The sequence below is a fragment of the Trachemys scripta genome, chromosome 7, assembly GCF_013100865.1.
Source record: "Trachemys scripta elegans isolate TJP31775 chromosome 7, CAS_Tse_1.0, whole genome shotgun sequence".
Lineage (NCBI taxonomy): Eukaryota > Metazoa > Chordata > Testudines > Emydidae > Trachemys > Trachemys scripta.
In genome coordinates, this window is record NC_048304.1 from 32,755,013 (window position 1) to 32,776,120 (window position 21,108).

General features: G+C 57.5%; 1 protein-coding gene across 1 annotated transcript; it reads right to left on the reverse strand.

Moving 5' to 3' along the window:
• Positions 1-2,078: 2,078 nt before the first annotated feature.
• PYGM (glycogen phosphorylase, muscle associated) lies at positions 2,079-17,305 on the reverse strand. Its single transcript, XM_034776735.1, has 20 exons — positions 17,063-17,305; positions 14,532-14,633; positions 14,284-14,362; positions 12,603-12,706; positions 12,117-12,248; positions 11,373-11,484; positions 10,863-10,945; positions 10,127-10,270; positions 9,804-9,896; positions 9,500-9,646; positions 8,936-9,099; positions 8,106-8,220; positions 7,355-7,456; positions 7,021-7,168; positions 6,494-6,552; positions 6,249-6,390; positions 5,419-5,626; positions 4,774-4,908; positions 4,202-4,268; positions 2,079-3,541 (listed from the first exon to the last, which is right to left on the reverse strand). Exons 1-20 carry the CDS (start codon positions 17,303-17,305, stop codon positions 3,389-3,391), a joined length of 2,532 nt encoding a protein of 843 aa, XP_034632626.1. The 3' UTR covers positions 2,079-3,388.
• Between the last annotated feature and the right edge of the window lie 3,803 nt (positions 17,306-21,108).

The following is a 21,108-nucleotide window of genomic DNA, read 5'->3' on the forward strand; positions in this document are numbered from 1 at the left end:
AATGGGGACCCAGGCAGTGGATGTGGGTGCTGGGCTGAGCAGGTGGGGGATGGGGAGAGCTGGTCTCAGCCTCCCACCCCACACCCAGCCCAAGGAGTCTCAGTGTCACTCGCTCCCCCTCAGGCCCAGCCACCTGCAGCATCATCCACCCCTCCCCCCTTCAGGCCCAGATTGTCAGCCCTGAACCCCATTTTAGCACCCAGTGGCCCAGCAGTGATCATGGAGAACAGTCTCCACCCCTTTGCTGGGGCACCATGCCGGACAGGGTGGAGCAGGCTGGGTGGGGGGGAAGTGGTCTGCGGTTAACAGAAATGCCATGCGCGTTTCTGTGCTTGGCAAACAGTCCTAAACTCTAGGGCAGGGTGAGGAACACCCTCTCCTCCCTCCCACCCTGCCCCACCACCTTACCCCAACCCCTTTCCCATCACCCCTCTGGATTGGGTGCATGTCTCCCCAAGAGTCAAAACTTGCTTGCTCACTAACCTAGAAGAGCAAGCGCAACCTTAGTGCATTAGTGGGTGTGCGGGGCTGTCCTAAAATCCTGAGCCCGACCCCCTGGCTCATGGAATGGGGGGGGCAGCGCCACCATGCTTGCTAAGGGGTTGCAGCCCCATCTGTGCAGTGGAGGCATTTGTCAGGCCCCAGGCTTTTTTCCGGTACAGAAGAGGGGACTGGGGGGCGCCATTGACTGGTTCAGATTTCAGGGGATGGATGGATTACGTACAATGAGTTCTATCCCCAGCTCTGGCAAGAGAGTGGAGTCTAGTGGTTAGAGCAGGGCAGGGGCTGGGAGCCAGGACTCATGGGTTCTATTTTCAGACGTCTGTGAGATCTTGGGCAAGCCAATGGCTGAGTTTCCCCTTTGTAAGTGGGGCCAAGCCCCTTTGGGTCCCAGCCTTGCAGCAAGAGGGCATGTGGGGTCACTGCTACAGTTATTCCCTTGCTCTCTGGCACCCTCTTATGTGCACATCAGGAATTGCTGCTTAACCCGGCAGAGCATGTGTACAAGTGTGTGGTTTTTCTGTGTGCGCCGGGTCAGCGGGTGTGAGTGTGCACATGCACAAGAGCCAGCTGAGTGTGAGAGCTGGCAGAGCATGAGTACAAGAGTGTTCAGGAGTTCTGAGTGTGTGCACCTGCTACCTCTGTGTGGGCACGTGTGCACATGTTGGCTGGGTGGGTGTGTGTGTGCACACGCTGGCTCTGTACAGATGTGTGTGCGCACACATACACACACTTGCTGGGTGGGTGGGAGGGCCGCTGGCTGGTTGTGTGTTTCTCTGTGGGCTCACTGCCCTGCTGAGATGCCAATTAATCACTGCGGCTCCCAGCAGCCTTGAAACCAATTATGGTAAGTGCAGCGCCTGCTGCCTGAAGGGGGAGGTGGGGGGGTGTCAGTGCCTGCCAGCTTGCTCACCCCTGGGGGGGAGGGGGTAGTGCTGGGGGGATGCTACTGGAGCTGTGATAAAAAAAGAACAATCCTTTACATTCATGATTTACAAAAATACCATAAACCAAGGAACCCAGGAGTCCTGGCCCCAAGCCCCCCTGAGAACTGGGGATAAAACCCAGGAGTCCTAGCACCCAGACCCCTACTCTAACCCACTAGGACTCCACTCCCTCCTGCCATTAGGAATCTCCTCCCCCCCCTGCTTGGGTGTTTGTGTTGGGGGAGCTATTTTTAGCACCAATTCCCCCTCCCTGGGTGGTAATGAGCAGCTGCTGTGGCCTGGTGGGGGGAGGGGGTTCACCCACTCTCCCATCTCCTCTCTAGGCCCCCCTCACTCACTCTTGTGACTAGCAGCTCTGGCAGGTGGGGCAGGCACTGGCCCAAGGTCAAGAGATACAACCCACCCACCCCGCCGGCTCTAACCCCCAATGCCCTCCCAGAGCTGGATAGAACCCAGGAGTCCTGGCTGCCAGCCCCCCTGCTCTAGTCCCCTAGCCCTCACTGCCCTCCCAGAGCTGGATAGAACTCAGGAGGCACCAGGTGTGGACAGGTGCAGGGTTGGGGGCAAGACCCCAGTTTCTGGGTGAGGGTGGGGTGGACCATGAGGGGGGAAAAAAGCAACACAGCCAGAGAGTGTTGAGTATCATCTTTATTGCTGGCTCACAGCCCCAGACCCTCCACAGCTGGGGAAAGTGGGGGGTAGAGCAGCATACCCCACAGCTCCTAGGACTCCCAGCCCAGTGCGGGCGGTGGCTGAGACACACACATATGGGGCTATAATTAAAATTACCAACAAATCCCCAGCCTGTTCCATTCCCCCTGTCCCACATTAAGAGTTGAAAGTCACAGGGTATTTCCACAGATTCCCTGCCATAAGTTATAAAGGACCCCTAAAAATAATAAACATAAATGCCCCCTAAACAGTCAGCAAGTACGTGGCAGGACGTATTCTGGGTTCTATTAGCTGTAGGATAGGAGTCTCATGGCCCAGGAAAAACAGTAGTCACTGAGATACAGCAATAGGGATGGAACCCAGGAGTCCTGGCACCCATACCCAGCGGCTTCCCACAAACCAGGAAGGAAAAAAACAATACACAACGCTCCAAGTTGTAGCAATGGGCTAGGTGGGGATTAGCACCAGGCACTGAGACTGCCTAAGGGGGAAATGCGGGGCGGGAGGACGGATGTATGAACAGAGATGTAGGCTGGTGGGGGTGGGTGGAGTGACTCTGTTTATTTTAAAAGTCACCACTGGATGGGGACTGATCCCCCCAAATTTAAAACCACATCAGGGTAGCAGAGGCAGGGCACCCCACCCCGGATAATCACACGCAAAGGGGGGGTGGAGTGGGGTGCAAAAATGGTGCACTAGAAAGAGGGTCACAGTGCTGGGGGCCTGTGAAGGACAACTCCAATGCCTCCCCTCCCTCCCCCTAGGGAACTGACACACCTTCTGCCTCGTTAGTAGATAGGGGACCATGGGATTTTAAACCTACAGAACGGGTGTGCCCCAAAAACCTAGCTGGGTTTTCACCCCCTAAGTGGGTTGGGTGGGGGGTTATAATGGGGGGGGGAATTTCTCACCCTTAAATAAATAGCATGTTATGGGGGGGAGGGAGAGGGAAGTTAACCCCCCGCATCCCTTTTCTCTGGGTTTCTTCATCCCCCAACCCTATGGAATTGGGGGTGGGGAAGAAGGAAGGGACAGGAATCCAAATGTCCCTCTGCTTATCCTCAGCTAGGCAGAGGCAGGAAGTAGTGGCCAGTTCTCCCTGGGCGGGGTGCAGGGGGGATCCCCCACACAGAGGGGTGGGGGAAGATCCCCACACATAATGGGGAACATGCTGAGCATCTGGGGGAAGCCAGCACAGTGTCTGTTTGCTGGCACCCGGTGGCGCTTGGTTGGTGACAGGGGGCAGGGTCAGGCAGGCCTCAGGGGGACTATTCACGGGGATCATCAGGCGCAGGGATTTTGTGGTGGGTGGGCTCGACACCCCAGATCTCACGGGCGTACTGCGCGATGGTGCGGTCGCTGGAGAACTTGCCCGAGGTGGCGATGTTTTTAATGACCTTCTTGGTCCATTCCTTGGTGTTCTGGGGAGAGAGACGCAGGTCAGTGGCAATCACACATGGACTGCTGGGGGATGGGGCCGGGGAGGCCAGATGGGATGGCTGGATGAGTGTTAATGGGGCGGGCCGGCCATGCGTGGGATGGATAGAGGGACAGCGTGTAGGGTGGGGAACGGATGGCTAGATAGAGGAGTGGGTATGGATAGATGAGTGTCTGCAGATGAGGGATGAGCGTGGGGATGGATGGGTGAATCCAAGTAACTACCACTGACTTTCATAACATTTGAACACCTTGAAATAAAGGTGAGTAGAAGGATGGACAGACAGACCGACCGACACACACATCGCAGCCCCCCTGAGCTCCCCTTTACATACCTCTAGCACTGTGCCTGGTTCTCATCCCCTGGCCATCAGGACGCCGCAGGGCTGAGCTTGATGGGTTTTGATCTTTCCATTTCTCCCTATGAAGTTCCATCCTGCCCCCTTTCCAGCCCCCTGCAGGGCTGTGGTTCTCACCTGAGCTTGTCAGTGTTTCTCGGGGATTGAGGGGCCTGGAACTGAGCCAGGATGCCCAGGAATAGAATTTAGGAGTCCTGCCTGCCAGCCTGTCCCGGCCACTAGACCCCACTCCCCTCCCAGTGTTGGGTGCAGTACCCCAGGGAGGCCACTAGGGTGCACACTCACCTTGTAGAGGGCGCTGACATTCTCCTGGCATTTGATGTAGGCTTCGTAATCTGCAAACACTTTGAACCTGAAGACGGAGGGGAAGCAGGAGGGTATCAGGCTGGGGGCCCTTGTGCATGCTGCCACCTGCTGCCCACAGACAGGATCGACACCTGGAGCCTCTCCCAAGAACATAGCCAACAGCAGACACCCAAAGCTCTGGGGAAACCCTTCCCCCAATGCCTCAGCTGCCCCTCACTATGGGTGCACTCGTGGAAACAGAACCCAGGAGTCCTGGCTCCCAGCTCCCCTTCCCATAATCCACTAGACACCCCTCTCCTCCCAGAGCTGGGGACAGAGCCAGTGCTTCATTTGTGCCAGGGCTGAGCCCCGGCACCTCTGGGCTGGACAGTTCCTAGCCCCAGCACCTCTGGGCTGGGCAGGGCAGGGCAGTTATGAAAGTGAAAAAATTGCTTGAGCCCCAGCACCTCTTTCCTTATAAATTAAGCACTGGATAGAGCCCCCTTCCTCCACCCCACACCAGGCCTGGTTGCCTCTATCCCTTATTCCCTCCCCCAAGGGCCTCCTCCCACCTGTCATTGTTCATCAGCATGTTGACAATGTCCTTGAAGAGCTGGGGCTGTTTGGGGGAGAAGAAGCCACTGCTCAGCTGGTCGATCACCTGTCTGAGCTCCGGGATGCGGTCGTAATAGTCCTTGGCACAGTAGCTGGAGGGGAGGTGAAGGGGGGCAGGTTACCTCAGGATCATGGCTCCACCCCAGCCCAGCACGGCCTCAGGGGCTCCCCCCAAACCAGAAGCCCCCAGAGGACTCCCCAAGCCCCCTGCCCAACCTGGCTCCCCCTCCAGCCCCCAAGAGGGACCCCAGCAGCATGGGGAAGGCATGCTGAGGGAATGGGGACAGGATCCCAACAGGAGGGCAGGCAAACAGTGTGAGGAGCCCAGGTCGGGGGGGGGAAATTGGGAAGGGATCCTAGCAGGAGGGGAGGCAGGCAGCATCGGGAGGGTCCTGGCAGCGGAAGATGGGTGCGAATCTGGCACTGGGTTAGGGGGCACCATGGGTAGGAGATCCAGGCAGCGGAGGAGAAGATTCTGGCAGCTAGGTGGGGCGGGTGTAGAGAAGGTGGAGCAGGAATCCAGCGGCAGGGAAGGGGGCATGGGAGGGAGGCCTGGCAGAGGGGTTCCCTGCACAAGGAAGGGGCAGGAGTCTGGCCCCCACCCTTTCCTGTCCATCTCTTCCACATCTTCCACCCGCATGCCGAAGATGAATAAATTCTCCTCGCCCGCCTCCTCTGCCATCTCCACGTTGGCGCCGTCCATGGTGCCAATGGTCAGTGCCCCATTCAGCATGAACTTCATGTTGCCGGTGCCCGAGGCCTCTGTGCCGGCCGTGGAGATCTGCTCGGACAGGTCGGCCGCTGGGATCACTGCGGGAGAGACGGGATCAGCGGTTTGGGGTGGGAGGTCTGAGGTCGCCATGTGGGGTGAAAGGGCCCATTTGCCTGATCCGGGGCAATTGCGGGGGGCAAGTAATATGGGTCAGAAGCTGCCATGTGGGCTAGACCCAGCCCTGAACCGGAATGGAAGGGATGGAGGTCAGAGGAGGCTGCAAGGAGCAGACAGCCCCATTGGCCTGATTTGGGGTGGGAAATGGGAGTGCCAGAATGGGGGGGGGAGGGGAAGAGCCTGGAGAGCCAGGCCCCCCCACTTTTTATCAGCCATTAGGGCGAGCAACGGGGGGTGAGGGGCAGAGACGAGTGAGCAGAGGGTATGGTCTGGGGGGGGGGGCGAGGCCGGGCCGGGGCAGGGTCTCGGAGGAAGCGGTGGTATGGGGAGGGACCTTAAGGAGAAGAGGTGGCATGGGGGGCAGAGCCACCGTTTGGGTGCCAATGGCCCTCCCCCAACTTTTAGGGACCTTCAGACCCCACTATTCTCCCACCAGGGGTGGCAGAAGTTGCTGTGTGGGGTAGATGGCCCTTAACCTGATCTAGGGCAGTGGTGGCAGGTTTGGGGGGAGGATAGCAGGGTCAGAGGTCACGGCCTCCCTACCCTTCTCAGCCAGGGAGACGCGGTAGTTCTCTAAGAAGATCATCTTGAGGCGGTCGCCGATGATGGGGTCATTGTTGATGACGTCCCCGATTGCCGTGACCAACTTAATGATCATCTTGGCTATGTGGTAGCCAGGGGCGGCCTGCGGGGGGACGGAGGGTGAGATTGCTGCTTAATCCCCACCCTCGCCTCCCACTAAGGGACAGCAGCACCGAGAGGGGTGGGCCTTGGCCCCCAGGTCTCACCTTGCCGCCGATCATGACAGTGCGTGGCACAAAATGCTGGTTGGGCTCCTTCTTGATCCCTGCAGGGGGATGGGGAGAGATGCAGGGTCAGGGCCAGTGTGCCAGGTAGCAGGGCCGGCAGCTGGCCAGTCCCTGGCCACCCCAGTGAGCACAGCTGGCCTGGAGGTTGGCCTCGTAGCTGGGAAGAGTCAGCAGACCGGCTCTGAAGGCCAGCAGCAGTGCAGCAGCTGCTCAAAGCCTTTGCCACTGGCAGTGATAACCCCTGCCTTGCCCAGGCCCTGCCCCCGCCTTGCCCCATTCCAGATGACCCAGTCCTGACCTCGACTCCGATTCCAGGCTGCCGACTCCTGCTGCAGCCCCTGGGCCTGACTCCTGTTCCAAATCTAGGTATGGCTGCCCATGTCCCGGTCACTGACAGCGCCACCGAAGAGGTGAGTGGATACTAGTGGTTAGAGCAGGGGGGCTGGCAGTCAGGACACCTGGGTTCTCCCTCTCACTGTGGTATGTGGCTGGGGGTCAGCACTCACGGTTGTAAAGGGTGATGACGTGGAGGCAGTTGAGCAGCTGCCTCTTGTACTCATGGATCCTTTTCACCTGCACGTCGAAGAGGGAGTTCGGGTTGATTTTCACCTTATACTCCTTCTCCAGATAGGCAGCGAACTTCAACTTGTTCTCCTGGCGTGGGAGAGCAGAGATGGGAACCTAGGCCTTGCATCCCATCCCCCACCCTGGGGCCAGATCACAGCCAGCACCCCCTAGAGGGGAGAGGTCCTGGGTTCCATTTCCCCACCCTAGGGCCAGATCACAGCCGGTGCCCCCTAGAGGGGAGAGGCCCCATGTCCCATTTCCCCACCCCGGTACCTGTTTAATTTTGGCAACGTCCCGGATAAATCCCTCATCATCCACGTAGGCCAGAAGCTTTTTCAGATGGTCGAGGTCAGAGATGTATTCGTCCCCGATACGCTGGGGAAAGAGGAGGGTCAGAGCCAGGCCTGGCACAGGAGAGTAGGCAGGCACCCCCTCACTCTGCCCTTCCAGGGGCAAGGCAGAGGAGAGGGGTCCAACCTATGAATGCCTCCACATCCCTGCATGGCAGCCTGCCCCTCAATGCCTGTCTGTAGCCTCTAAGATGCCACAAGTACTCCTGTTCTTTTTGTCAGTATTTAGAATCCCACTTTGAGCCCCATTGAGCCCCCATTGAGCCCCCATCCCTGCATGGCAGACTGCCCCCCAATGCCTATCTGTGTCTAGCATCCCACACCCCATAGAGCCCCCCATCCCTGCATGGCAACCTGCCCCCCAATGCCTGTCTGTATCTAGCATCCCCCCACCCCATAGAGCCCCCCCGTCTCAGAATGGTCACCCCCCGTGACTGTGTATAGCATCCCCTCACCCCACAGAGCCCCCTATCTTCACATGGCAGCCTGCCCCCCAACTCTCCCCTCCCTGTCAACCCCACCATCACTTAATGGTGCCCCCCAAAGATCCTGCACTTATCTGTCTGCCTTGTGCATCCTCCAACCCCCCCCCCACCGCATCCCCATCCCTGCATATCACCACCTAGGATCCTTCCCCCCAGGGACCCCGCAGGCTCCCCACTCGCTGCACTCACCTCGGCAATGACCTCAGCCAGCCCTGGGTTGCACAGAACCAGCCAGCGCCGAGGTGTGATCCCATTGGTTTTGTTCTGGAATTTGTGCGGCTCAAGCTCATAGAAATCCTTGAAGCTGGAGGGTGGGAGAGAGAAGGGGAACGAAACAGGAAATAAATGAATGAGACGACCAAGGAGAGAAAGAATCAAAGCAGGACCAAAAACAAACTAGAGGGCAAAAGGGCAAAGGAGAGAGAAGAGAAAGGAAGAATGTGTGAGTGAACAAACAAGAATCGATGAGAAGGGAAAGAAAGGATGAAGAGAAGAGTGAATGAATCAGGGGAAATGAAGGGAAGAGAACAAAAGAGGAAAGAAGAGATAAAAGAACAAAGAGAAATGAATTAGGAAAAAATGAAGGTCTAAGAGGGAAAAGAGTGAATGAAACAGGAAAAATACAGAGGGGCAAAAGTGGAGAAAAAATAAGGACAAAAAGAATGAAATATATAGAAAAACAGGAACAGAACAGAAAGAAGCGAATGAATGAAAATGAAAAAGAGGGTAAGATACAATGAAATAGGAAGGAACAAGAGAAGAGAAAGATAAAAGAATGAAGAGAATGAATGAAAAAGGGAAAGGGGGAAAATTAAAGGAACGAGAGAAGAGGGGGGGAAAAGAGGGAAGAATGAAATGGGAAAAAATGCAGCATGGAAAAGAGAACCGAGCGGATGAAAGAGGAAAGGAATGAACAGGAAGAGAAGGAATGGGAGCAGCGGGGGAGTGACGGACAGTGAGGTGCAGGGGTGTGTAAGGACAGTAAGGGGGCAGAGCATGGCAAGGGGCAGGGAACATACACAGACTTCTTGATTATGTCGGAGTGGATGCGGGCGACCCCGTTGATGGCATGGGAGCCCACGATGCATAGGTGCGCCATATTGATCCTCTTGATGCCGCCCTCCTCCACCAAGGACATGCGCCGCAGCCGGTCGAAGTCCCCGGGGAACATGGCATTGACTTTCTGGGGGGGGGGGAAGGGAATGGCAGAATCCGGATGGAGCAGGCACCCCCAGAGAGAAGCTCCGCAACTGAGCCCTCCTAGGAGGAAAATGGGGGTCCCCACTCACCCACCCTGCCCCACAGTGGGAGCCAATCCCAAATGCCCGTGGTTCCCTCCCAAGCCAAATTTGGTTCCCCACCCGCTCCCTAACCTCACCCCAGCAAGAACACATGTGAATCAGCTGCAGAGCCAGGGAAAAGACCCCGGAGTCCTGACAGCACCACGCAGCTCTAAACCACTAGACCCCACTACCCTCCCAGAGCTGGGGACAGAACCCAGGAGCCCTAGTTCCTGCCATGTATGGAGGGAAAGAGACTTCTCCACTGGATTAACCCCATCCCATCCCGGGGGTGGAGCTTACATCAAGGAATCTCTGGTTAATTTCATAGATGATCTCCAGGTGCCGGGGCAGGAGGGTTTCCAAGAGATTGACGGGCCAGCGCTCCAGGGCCTCAGGCAGGACCGTGTGGTTGGTGTAGGCGCAAGTCCGCACCGTGATGTCCCAGGCCTGGGAGAGAGACAGCACGTGAGGATCCCCAGCACAGCGCTGAGATGCAGCAACCTCTGGGTGGGACATGGGGACTGTTCAACAGAAGAATGACGACCGACACCCCCTCTCCCTACAGCACAGGGCCCCCGACATCACACGTACACACACCCCTTACCTTGTCCCAGTCCAGTTTCTCGATATCAACCAGCACCCTCATGAGCTCAGGGATGGCCAGGGAGGGGTGAGTGTCATTCAGCTGGATAGCGACCTACAGGAGAGGGGCAGAATTCAGACCACCAATGACAGAGGATGCAGGAGCTTATCTGTGAGAGGCCAGGGCTGGAGTAGCCGGGAGCTCCTGCCACAGCTAGCTCCTGCCCCCCGCCCCACAGTGCCCCCTGCTGGGGGAGGCCAGGGCTGGAGTAGTTTGGAGCGCCCTGCACAGCCAGCACTCCTGCCTTGCTCCCTACAGCGCCCCCTGCTGGGAGAGGTCGGTACCTTGTCAGGGAAGGCATCAAAGGAGGTGCGGACGGGGTCCCGGCTGCCAAACTTGGAGGATTTGAAGCGGCGGATGATGTCCTGCAGGGTGGCCGCCACAGTGAAGTACTCCTGCTTCAGACGCAGCTCCTTGCCCTCGAAGAACTGCAGAGAGGAGGGACAGGTGAGGATGGGGCATTCACCAACCCACTCCAGGCCTGTACAATCCCAACTGCAGAATGGACCAGTGACTTCAGATGCAGTATGGGCTCTCTCCAGCCCCTGCTCACAGCATAGGGAAAGTAGTGGCAGACCTGGGAATGTAACCCAGGAGTCCTGGCTCCCTGGTTCCCTGCTCTAACCACTACATCCCCCCTCCCCTCCCCGAGCAGGGGATGAAACCCAGGAGTCCTGACTCCCAGCCTCCCCAAGCAGTAGACAGGTGTCTCACGCTCCCACATGGCTTCAGAGACCTTGAAGGGGGTAACATTTGGGACACATCATGGGGGCAGGGATCTGGGGGCAGAGGGATATCCCAAAGGTGAACCCTCCTGGCTAGTGAGATTTAGACCAACCTGACCCCCTGGGCCCTATCACTGCTGCCGGAACCGGGGGCTGGGTGTGGAAGCAGAACACCCCCATACATACAATGTATAATCCACACCCCAGGTCTAACAGGTTCCTTAAAGGACCAGCTCCCCTCAAGAAACCCTGCAGTGGATGCAGGGAGCACTGGAGTGGGCAGGGGGCTACTCACGTTATCATTGGGGTACAGCACCCGAGAAATGTTCTCGGCCAAGTTCCTGTCCAGCACGGCTTGGATGTAACCACCAACGTTAACTGAGGGGAAAAAGAGAGAACAGGGCCTTAGTTCACACAGGGATCCCCCGCCAGGTGCTGAGGTGCAGCCACTTCTGGGGTGGGAGCTGTTTATACAGGGATCCCTTGCCCAGTGCTGAAATGCAGCCACTTCTGGGGTGGGGCGCACAGAGGCTTTTTGTACAGGGATCCTTTACCCAGCAGCTCTGGAGCCAGCTCCAGGGTGGGGCCTGGGAGGGGCTGTTTATACAGGGATCCTTCATGGTGGGGCATTGGGGTCAAAAGGGGAGGGGAGGTTGCCTCCTACTGAGCCCCCATCCCTGGTTATCAGTAGCTGTCTCCCAGCCCTGCTCAGCAGAGGGGGTCTGATGCCTGGCCCTTGGCTGCTGTGATGAATCCAGCAGAGACACAGACCCTTGCCTGGCCTGAGGGGCCCCCCTTCACTCACAGTCCTTGAGGTTGAACTCGTTGGGGGCCCGGGCAGACCAGAGGCGCATGGTGTTGACAGTGTTGTTGCGGTAACCAGGTACGGGTGTATCGTAGGGAAGAGCCAGGATCACCTGCCAAAGGACAGCAGGGTCAGTGCCAGTCACGGCACCCCAGTGAGCATGAAGAGCAGGGCGCCCAACCCCAGCCTTTCCCAGAAGGCCATTCGACCTCGCATCCGATAATACCCTCCCCTCCCCCTTTTTACAAGTGGGGGGACTAAAGGACAAACAGGGGAACTGAATCCCCCAGCGAATCAGGGAGAGGACCCAGGCGTCCTGGCTCCCTGCGCACATACTCCCAGGCTGCTGAGTGTTCTGACACACTCGTGCAATGGACCTGTGCTTCTGGGGAATCGCACATGCATGGAGGCACTGTGCAAAGGTACATGTGAGCACGCACAGGCCACTGGTGCACAGGGATCTCACACTTGCATGGAAATGCCCACTTGTGTGCTTGCAAATGCACACACTCAGGCATACCTACACACTTGCACTACTATGTGCAAAGGCCTTTGAATGCACCTCTCCCCCATTAATATGGCTTGTGCACCAACGGCCCTGCATGTGAATGTACACTCCCACACAATCACCACTCACTTATGCAGGGGTACATGCATGGCTGCCAGGCCCTCACATACAGATACACTCACAGCCTCACTTGTGCAAATGCACACTCACAACTCACTCAGGCCTCCCGGACTCACCTGCGTGTCGACCCATTTGGTGCCGTCGGGCCCGTGGTCCACGCGCCCATAGAAGTGCACTGGGATCATGTACTCGGGCCGGGCCTTCTCCCAGGGGTTGCCATAGCGCAGCCAATCATCAGCCTCCTCCACCTGCCGAGGGAGGGCAGGAGGAGAAGGGGTTAGTGCCATCCTGTTCCCTGCTCCCCCCCCACCCACTGGGATCCCTTCACATACACACCCAGGGCGTCCCATCTACCCAACACCCCATCCCTGCTGCCTCCCCACCCAGGACACCCCACACTGGCCCCTGGGCAACCTCTCTGCCAGGCCTCTCCTGCCCCAAACTGGTGGCAAATCGTGGGCCTCTTCTACCCGACACTGTCCCCCCCCAGACACACATCCAGCCCCCCAACACACATCCCATCCCCCCAGTGCCCTGCCTGCTCCCCTGGGGGAAAGGAGCCCCCGTCCCAGCCCCCCTGCACTGTGGGGGGTGCGACCCACCTGCCAGCCCCCAGAGATCTTCTGGTTGAAGATGCCAAACTCATAGCGGATGCCGTAGCCGTAGGCGGCCAGTCCTAGGGTGGCCATGGAGTCCAGGAAACAGGCTGAGGGGGAAAAGGGGGGCAGGGGTTGGGCATTAGAGCCAGATCAAGGGGAAAGGGGGGGTACCTCAGTAACAGACAGGCCAGGGGGGCAGGAAAATGGATAGGGATGGGGGGCAGGTAGAGGAGATGTGGAAGAGGGAAGGGGGACAGGCAGTGGGGTCACAGTGATGGGGTGGGAAATGGAGGAGGGGGCAGGCATGGAATGACTGTGATGCGGGGGGGGGGGGGGGTCGGGCAGTGGGGTTACAGTGAGGGGGGTGGGTTGCCTTGCACGGTGCCTGGGGCAGGTGCTCACGTGGGTGCAGATGCTGAATGGGGCCCTTGGATTCCTTTCTTCCTCGACTGCTGGGCAGAGCCATGGGTCTGGGGGGGCAGTGTCAGGGGACAGTGTCTGGGAGGCTGGGTGTGTGTCTGGGTAGGCAGTGCCGAGTGTTGTCTTGGGGAGCCGGCGGGCTGGGGTGTGTGTCGGGGGGGCAGTATTGGGGGTCCAGGTGTGTGTCTGGAGGCAGTGTTGGGGGTTCATGTGTGTGTCTGTGAGGGGGCAGTGTTGGGGTGGTTATGTCTGGGGGAGCAGTGTTGGGGGGCTGGGCGTGTTTCTGTAGGCAGTGTTGGGGGTCCATGTGTCTATCTGAGTGGGCAGTGTCGGGGGGCTGGGTGTGGGCAGTGTTGGCGGTTATGTCTTGGGGGGACAGAGGGTTGGGTGTATGTCTGTGAGGGGGCAGTGTTAGGGGTGGTTATGTCTTGGGGGACAATGTCAGAAGGCTTTGTGTGCATCTGTGAGGGGTCAGTGTGGGAGGTTGTTCTGTCTCGGGGGGCAGTGTCGGGGACCATGTGTGTGTCTGGGGAGGTGTGTTGGGGGCTGGGTGTGTGTCTGTGCGGGAGGGTCAGGGAACTGTGTGTCGGAAGTTTTGTCTGGGGGGAGCATTGGGGGGCCGGGTGTGTGTCTGTGGGGGCAATGTGGGAGGTTGTTTTGTCTGTGGGGGAGTGTCAGGGGGCCAGGTGTGTGTCAAGAGGGGAAGTGTCGGGGGCGGGGATATGTGTCGGGAGGGAGTGTCGGGGGGCCGGGTGTGTGTCTGGGGCGGGGAAGAGATGGGGACCAGGTGTCGGGAGGCAGTGTCGAGGGGCTGGGAGTGTCAGGGGGCCGGGTGTGTGTCTGGGGGGAGTTTTGGGGGGCTGGGTGTGTGTCGGGAGGAAGTGTCAGGGGGCNTGTGTCTGGGGGGGAGTTTTGGGGGGCTGGGTGTGTGTCGGGAGGAAGTGTCAGGGGGCCAGGTGCGTGTCTGTGGGGGAGTTTCAGGGGGCTGGGTGTGTGTCAGAAGGGAGTGTCTGGGGGACGGGTGTGTGTTGGGATGGAGGGAGTTTCGAGCGGCTGGGTGTATCAGGGGGCCGGGTGTGTGTCTGGGGGGGGGAGTGCTGGGGGCCAGGTGTCGGGAGGCAGTGTCGTGGGGCTGGGAGTGTCAGGGGGCCGGATGTGTGTCTGGGGGGAGTTTTGGGGGGCCAGGTGTGTGTTGGGGGAGCTCTCCTGGCCCTGGGCACACAGGGTAGTCGGGCTCCATGGGTGCCAAACTGGCTCCCCTCACCTGCCAGGCGCCCCAAGCCCCCATTCCCCAGCCCAGCGTCCTCCTCGATCTCCTGCAGCTCCTCCATGTCCAGGCCCAGCTGTGGGGGGGAGGAAAAAGGGGGCATTAGGGAAGAGTAGCCGGTCCCCACTAGTCCACGTCATCCGCTCCCCCCGCCCCCCCATCACTGCTTCTCCCTGCTCCACCCCCTCTCCTCCCTGATCCCCCTACCTCCCCCACCTGCCCCCAGTCGGCTGGCACTGGGGTACCTGGTAGATGGCCTCGTCGCAGGCATTCTGCAGCCCCAGGTTCACCATGGTGTTCTGCAGGGTGCGGCCCATGTAGAACTCCAGCGACAGGTAATAGATGCGCTGCAGAGAGAGGAGGCAGAGACGGGGCAGGGAAGGGTTGGGGAGCCCGTCAGCCCCACCCCCAGGAAACAGGCCCCATGCCCTGTTCCCTGGCCCACTTAGTACACTAGTTGCCCCACCCTGGGGCTGGACTGGAGTCAGCGTCCCCTAGAGGAGAAACACTCCATATCCCATTTACCACCCTACTTGGACAGGACACTCTATGGGGGGTAGAGGGGGGCAGGTGGGGTGTGTGTGTATGTGACTGGCTGCTGGGGCCCATAGATCAAGCCCCTGCTGCTGAATACAACAGGCCATTCAAAGGCACTCATTGGGGGAGGGAGGGCGGGCACCCAACTTGGGTATGCAGCCGCTGCCCCTATCCAGTGTCCCAGCCCCCCCTGCACCAGTCCCCCACCCCACGGGCTGACACAGGCTCTTTCCCAGATTAAATGGCAAAAGTCAACAGCAAATGTCAGGCTGGGCTAAATTTAACCAGACTGTGCCCCATCCCAGGACGCTGAGATAGGATCAGAACCAGGGGTCTTGAGAGCTGGGATTCCTCCCCTACCCCCTACTACCTGTCACTTCTGGTGAGAGGCCCAGTGTACCACTGCCTGCTCCCCAAGCCAGCCAGTCCCCCTGCCCTAGTGCTGGATCACAGCCAGCGCGCCCTAGAGGGGAAAGGTCCAGTGTCCCATTCCTGCCACCTGAGCCAGCCAGTCCCCTTGCCCTGGTGCTGGATCACAGCTAGCGCCCCCTAGAGGGGAAAGACCCTATTTACAATCGCCTGCTTCCTTCATCCTTCAAACATGTTCCCCCGAAACCTACTGTCCTCTAATCCTAAACCTCTCCCCCAATCCTAGCTCCCCTCTTGCAGGTCCCCCTATCTCCCAGCATGCCGGGCGGCACCACTAACTCTTCATATCTGCCCATACTGGCTCAAATCTCCAGCCACTGCTACCTTTGTGTCCGTCCCGTCCCCCCCCGGAACAGGAAGGGGATTAATGACCTGCAATCCCCTCATACTGCCCCATCCCCCACTGTGATTCTCCAGACCAGGTGCTGAGCCCCCAGTGCGGGTCTCTGAGAGGCAGTTTGTGCTGACTCCTTGACTCACACACACCCAGGACTTGGGGGCTAGCCAGGGATTGGGGGAAGGCGGCTGGGAATCACGGCCAAGGCGCTCTCAGAGAGGCGTGGGGGCCTGGGGAGGGAAAGAACGAGGGACGATGGGACAGGAGGACACTGTGGAAGAGCGTCTGAGATAAATGGGGGACAGAAAACCTAGGGGGGAGCAACGAGCAAAGGGCTTAAGGATGATGTGGGGGAAGAGGGGAAGGGCAGGAGCAGCAGAGGGAGTGGGGGAAGGGCAGGAGCAGAGGTGGCTGGGGGAGAGCAAGTGGGTCTGGGGTCCCACCTGGGTCTCTGGAGGAACCGCCCCATGAGTTACGCCCTCCCTCTGCCAACTTCTGGGGGGAACCAGGCTCAGATAGGGACCCATCCCTGTCCCAAGGAAGGAAGCCTACTGGCTCTGCTCAGTTCCCACTGACCCCCACAACTAGTCAGGGATGCTGTCCTGTGAACCACCAGGCATTGGGCCGCATGGGCCTGAGGGGAGCCAGGGAAGGAGAGTACTGGTCTGGATGGGCCTGTGGGTCTGATCCGAAGCCCTTCAGCGCCAATAGCCCAGGCCTTTACTCCCTGAGCTGAAGGGTCTGGGGCAGCTGGTGGCAACAGTCCAGCTGGTATTTATACCCTCTGTGGAGCACACGCCAAGCTGGCCTGGCACTGGAGTCTGGCTCCCAGGTGTCAGCAGAAGGCTAGAGCTTGGCTCACATATGGGAGGGGGGTTTTGGTTTGTGAGCCATCCACTGCCCACGTCCCCATTGCCCTAGAACAAGGGGCCTGTCCAACAGCCAGACACCCCTGACCCCGCTATTCCCAGCAGCAGCTCTGACCTGCCCTGGTAGCCCCTCCGCTGTGTGCTCCCCCCTGCCCCAGACATGCCCTGCCCCAACGTCCCTCAACTTTGTCCCCTCCCCTGCCTCTCTGCCCTTTTCATGGTGGTCCCACTGGCTGCAGACTCTGCTCGGGTGCCCCCCTGCTTTTGACCCTTCTGGCACTTCTCCCACCTAATCCTTCGCCCCTCGCATTCCCTGCCCCTTGGAATCTCTCACATAGCACTGCTGCTGTGCCCAGATCCTTCTCCCGGTTAGGGCTCCCTCCCCAGTGCCCTTCCCCTGGCTCAGCTGTTGGGTGTTATCCCTGCCTGCCCCTGAGCACTCCCACCTTCCCAACACACAGCCAGCCGGTACCCCCTCTCCAGAGTACCCCAGTGCACTCTCCCCTAGCCCTGCACACACACCCCCGGCACCCGCTCTCCACTGCGCCCATGGGCATCCCTCCATTCCGCCGTACCCCTCTCCAACGCACCCCCGTGCGCTCACCTTGGGGTCCTTCTCGTAGTAGTACTGCTGGGTGCGGATCCACCTGCCCACCAGGTGGTCGCGCACCGTGTGCGCCAGGGCGAAGTAGTAGTCGCGGGGGGTGGCCACGTTCCGATCCTTCACCAGCGTGAAGTGCAGATGCCGGTTGAAGTTCTTCTTGAGGTCGGAGACATTCTCCACCCCGGCGAGGCCCCGCACGCTAATCTGCTTCCTTTTCTCATAATCCGACAGCGGCAGAGACATCCTGCAGCCTCCGGCAGGGCCCTGGCTAGTCTGTGCGCACAGCGGGGGCTTTCACGCGCGGGGACACAGGCCCTGGCACTGCGGCACCAGGGAGCCAGGCGAGCAGGAGCTGCCAGGAGGGACACCAAGGAGCCTGGATCTCTGCTCTGCCCAGCCCGCTCGCTGCAGCAATGCGTCCTAAGCTCCTCCCCTCATGTATTATTAACCTAACCAGATTGGTGCATTATTCATGAGCCCCTCCTCCAGGTCGGGAGGGAGCGGGGGAGGCCCTCGCCCCGCCTCCTGGCTCACGAGGCTCCTCCCCTTGGCTTATCAATTATTCCTCTGATCCCGCCCACACCTCTCTGGGAATCCCCCTTCGCTGGGGGCCCTCTTGGCTGAAGAGTTGTAGAGGTGAAAACAACAGAGGGCAGAGCCCGTGCTAGGCATAAACAGACTAAGCAATGGCTTAGGGCCCTGAGCAGCTTGAGGGACCCCTATTAATTATTAGTATGTGGGGGAGGAGGGAGGAGAGAAGATAAATGTTCCTTCCTTTGGCCCCCGATTGGGCTAGCACTGGCACTGACAGAAGGGGTTAAGTACCAGAGGGGTAGCCGTGTTAGTCTGAATCTGTCAAAAGCAACAGAGGGTCCTGTGGCACCTTTGAGACTAACAGAAGTACTGGGAGCATAAGCTTTCGTGGGTAAGAACCTCACTTCTTCAGATGCAAGAAGGGGTTAATCACAACATGGGAAGTGCTGGTAAAGGGCTCCTGCTATTGTTGTTACATGGACTAATAAAATATTAAGCAGTGCTTTAACTAATCTCTCCAGCCCCAGACTCACTGTCTATCTGTGAAACCCTCACTCTGTATATCCATCCCCATACTCACCCTCTAGCCATCTAACCTTCCCTCCCAGAACAGGACTTGCTAGCTACATATATAACCCTCTATGTATTCATCGCCATTCACAACCTCAATCTATCCCCTTACATGAATATCTCTCTCTCCGTCCCTCACCCCGTTAGCATCTGAGCGTATGCTACGCTGCATTGTAAACCTGGCTTTGTGGAGCCGCTGTTTCCAACCCTGCACATGAGCAGCCATACTGCAAAATTACAGGGCTTAGACCGGAGTCACAGCAGAATTTGTTTTCTGACCCACCTCCGAGCAGGCCCATAACCCAGGTTCTGATTGGTTGGTGACCAAAATCTGACTGATTTATGCATAGACAGAAGGGGGCCTTCGGTTCAAACCTCAGCCCACGCTCTGGCTTAGTGTGCAGTGGCAACATACATACTCCCAGAGTCACTTTGCTCTTGGTGGCTGGCATATTAATTTTTACTGTTGTGTAATGATTTTCAAATTAATTAGCAGCCAAGACAATGAAAATTAGTGGGTAAGAACTACAGCGTAATTCAGTTAGCAGAAGGCAATGGAACAGCTAGAAGGCAGGCTGAGACTGTTATGGAGAAATTAGAATAATAATAGAAGGGAATGAATGGAAAGAATCATAAAGCAATAAGATGTAATTAGACTAGGATGCAATTAGATTAAGGATGGAGTCAAAGAAATGATAGAGGAAGAATTCCACGTAGTCAAAGCACTGGCAATCTCAAAACATTTTGTGTCCTAGACACTCAGACAATAGGGGCTGACAATGTTTTTCTCAATGTATAACTGTATTATTAATCTATTTGTTGTTGGCTCTAGATTTTTTTTTATAAATGGCTTGACTGAGGGGACTTTGTTCTAATGATTACAGAAGGAGGGGACTAAGAGCCAGGACTCCTGGGTTCTATTCCCAGCTCTGGAAGGGGAGTGGGGTCTAGTGGGTTAGAGCAGAGAATGCTGGGAAGCAGGATGCCTGGGTTCTCTCCCTGGCCTACCAAGTACACCCTGTATGACCCTGCACTTCCCTTCTCTATGCCCTAGTTTTCCTATTGACAAAGTGTTCAAACCCCAGGAAAGGGCCCCCACACTCCGTGTGCCGAGTACATATTGTCTCCTTTCACAGCACCATGCACACAAACTCCTGACACTGGGGGCAGGAGGAGATTACAGGATGGGTGCCTGCCTGGTCACTTAGGGAATGTCTACACTGCTGCAGGCAGCAACCAGCCCAGCCTGGACCAACAAGCTTGTGCTAGTGCACAGAAAATAGCCATGTGGACATTGCAGCTTGGGCAGCAGATCAGGCTGCTGGGCCCCACTGGATCAGAGCTCAGGTGGCTAGCGCAACTCTCCGTTGCAGCTGCAATGGCCACCCTGCTATTTTTAGTGTGTGAGTTTGACCTCCACTATTGCGAGTCTGGCTGGCTGGGCTGCTTGGTTCCTGCTGCAGGGGACCGAGGCCCTTAGACAGGTCAGTATCCCACTGTCGGGATTACAACACGACACTGGCAGCCCAGCGTGCACTTGACACACACGATTGCACACTTAAATGACTGCAAACTCAAGAGTCCACCTGTACTCCCATTCCCGATCCAGCCAGGGCCCTGCCTTGGACATGCAATAGAGCCAGTGACCCATAGAAGGGAAATACCCCATATCCCATTCCCTGCCCCCCACTGAGCCAATCAATATCTACCTTGGGGCAGTATGGGAATCAGCATCTCCTAGTGGGGAAAGGCCCCATATTCCATTTCCCCCCTCCCCTTGCCCCAAGCCAGCCAGTCCCCCAGCCCAGGGCCTGGATTAGAACCATTGCCCAAGAATTGAAATGGCCCAGATCCCCTTCTCTGTGCACTCCTCCCCCTCATGAATAAGCAATTGAGCAAAACCCCTCCCCTGAAGAGCTGAGTTATGAAAAGAGCGGTGTGCTAACCTTGTGCTATTTTTTCCCCTCACCCCTAAGAAGGGATCAGGCAAGGGAAGATTGCCCTGTCATATTCATTTCTATTTCTGGCATGCAGTTCAGGGGCCTCAACTCTCAAAGCCTTATTCTGTGTGCACACAAAGCTGTGCGCAAATGTGAGTACTGTGTGTTTGTGCATCCATGAGTGTGAGGCTATGTGTGTCAGTGTGTGCGCACACATTCGTAAGGAGTGTGGGTGAGCTTTCCACACCATATTACTGGGGAGTTGGGTTTTCTTTGAACAGATGGGACTGCAATCCTGTCCCCCCTGCATTGAGAAGGGGAAGATGGGAGATCAAGGTCTTTCTTTACTACTGGTCCCCCTTTTGATATTCCCCTTTTCCAAGGTTACCAGTATTTTTTCTCAACCAGAACCAAGTTCCTCCTTCATAATACTGCAGTATGGCTGAGACTTCACTTCAAACCATTATGGCAAAAGCTAAGGGTGTGTGTGTGTGTGTATATTATATACACCTCTACCTCGATATAACGCTGTCCTCGGGAGCCAAAAAATCTTACCGCGTTATAGGTGAAACCGCATTATATTGAACTTGCTTTGATCTGCTGGAGTGCGCAGCCCCGCCCGCCCCCGGAACACTGCTTTACCACGTTATATCAGAATTCGTGTTATATCGGGTCGTATTATATTGGGGTAGAGGTGTATATGTAAACCAGTATAGCTATCACAGCAAACCTTCCTAGTGGAGACGTAGCTTCTACCAGCAAATCAGTGCTTTGGCGGGTCGAGCTGAGGCTAGCGCCCTGAGTGAAATAAGGCTCTACCAGCACAGGCACCCTTTTGCCAGTATCGCTGCCTCTTCACTAGGGCTTTTGCCAATATAGCAATGTCACTTAAAAAAAAAAAAATCACCCTTGTCTGAAACATTGCTAGCGTAGCCCGGGCTTCAGTATCAGCCCCACAGGTTCAATGCAGGCACCCAGCCCCACTCTAGCTACTACATACCA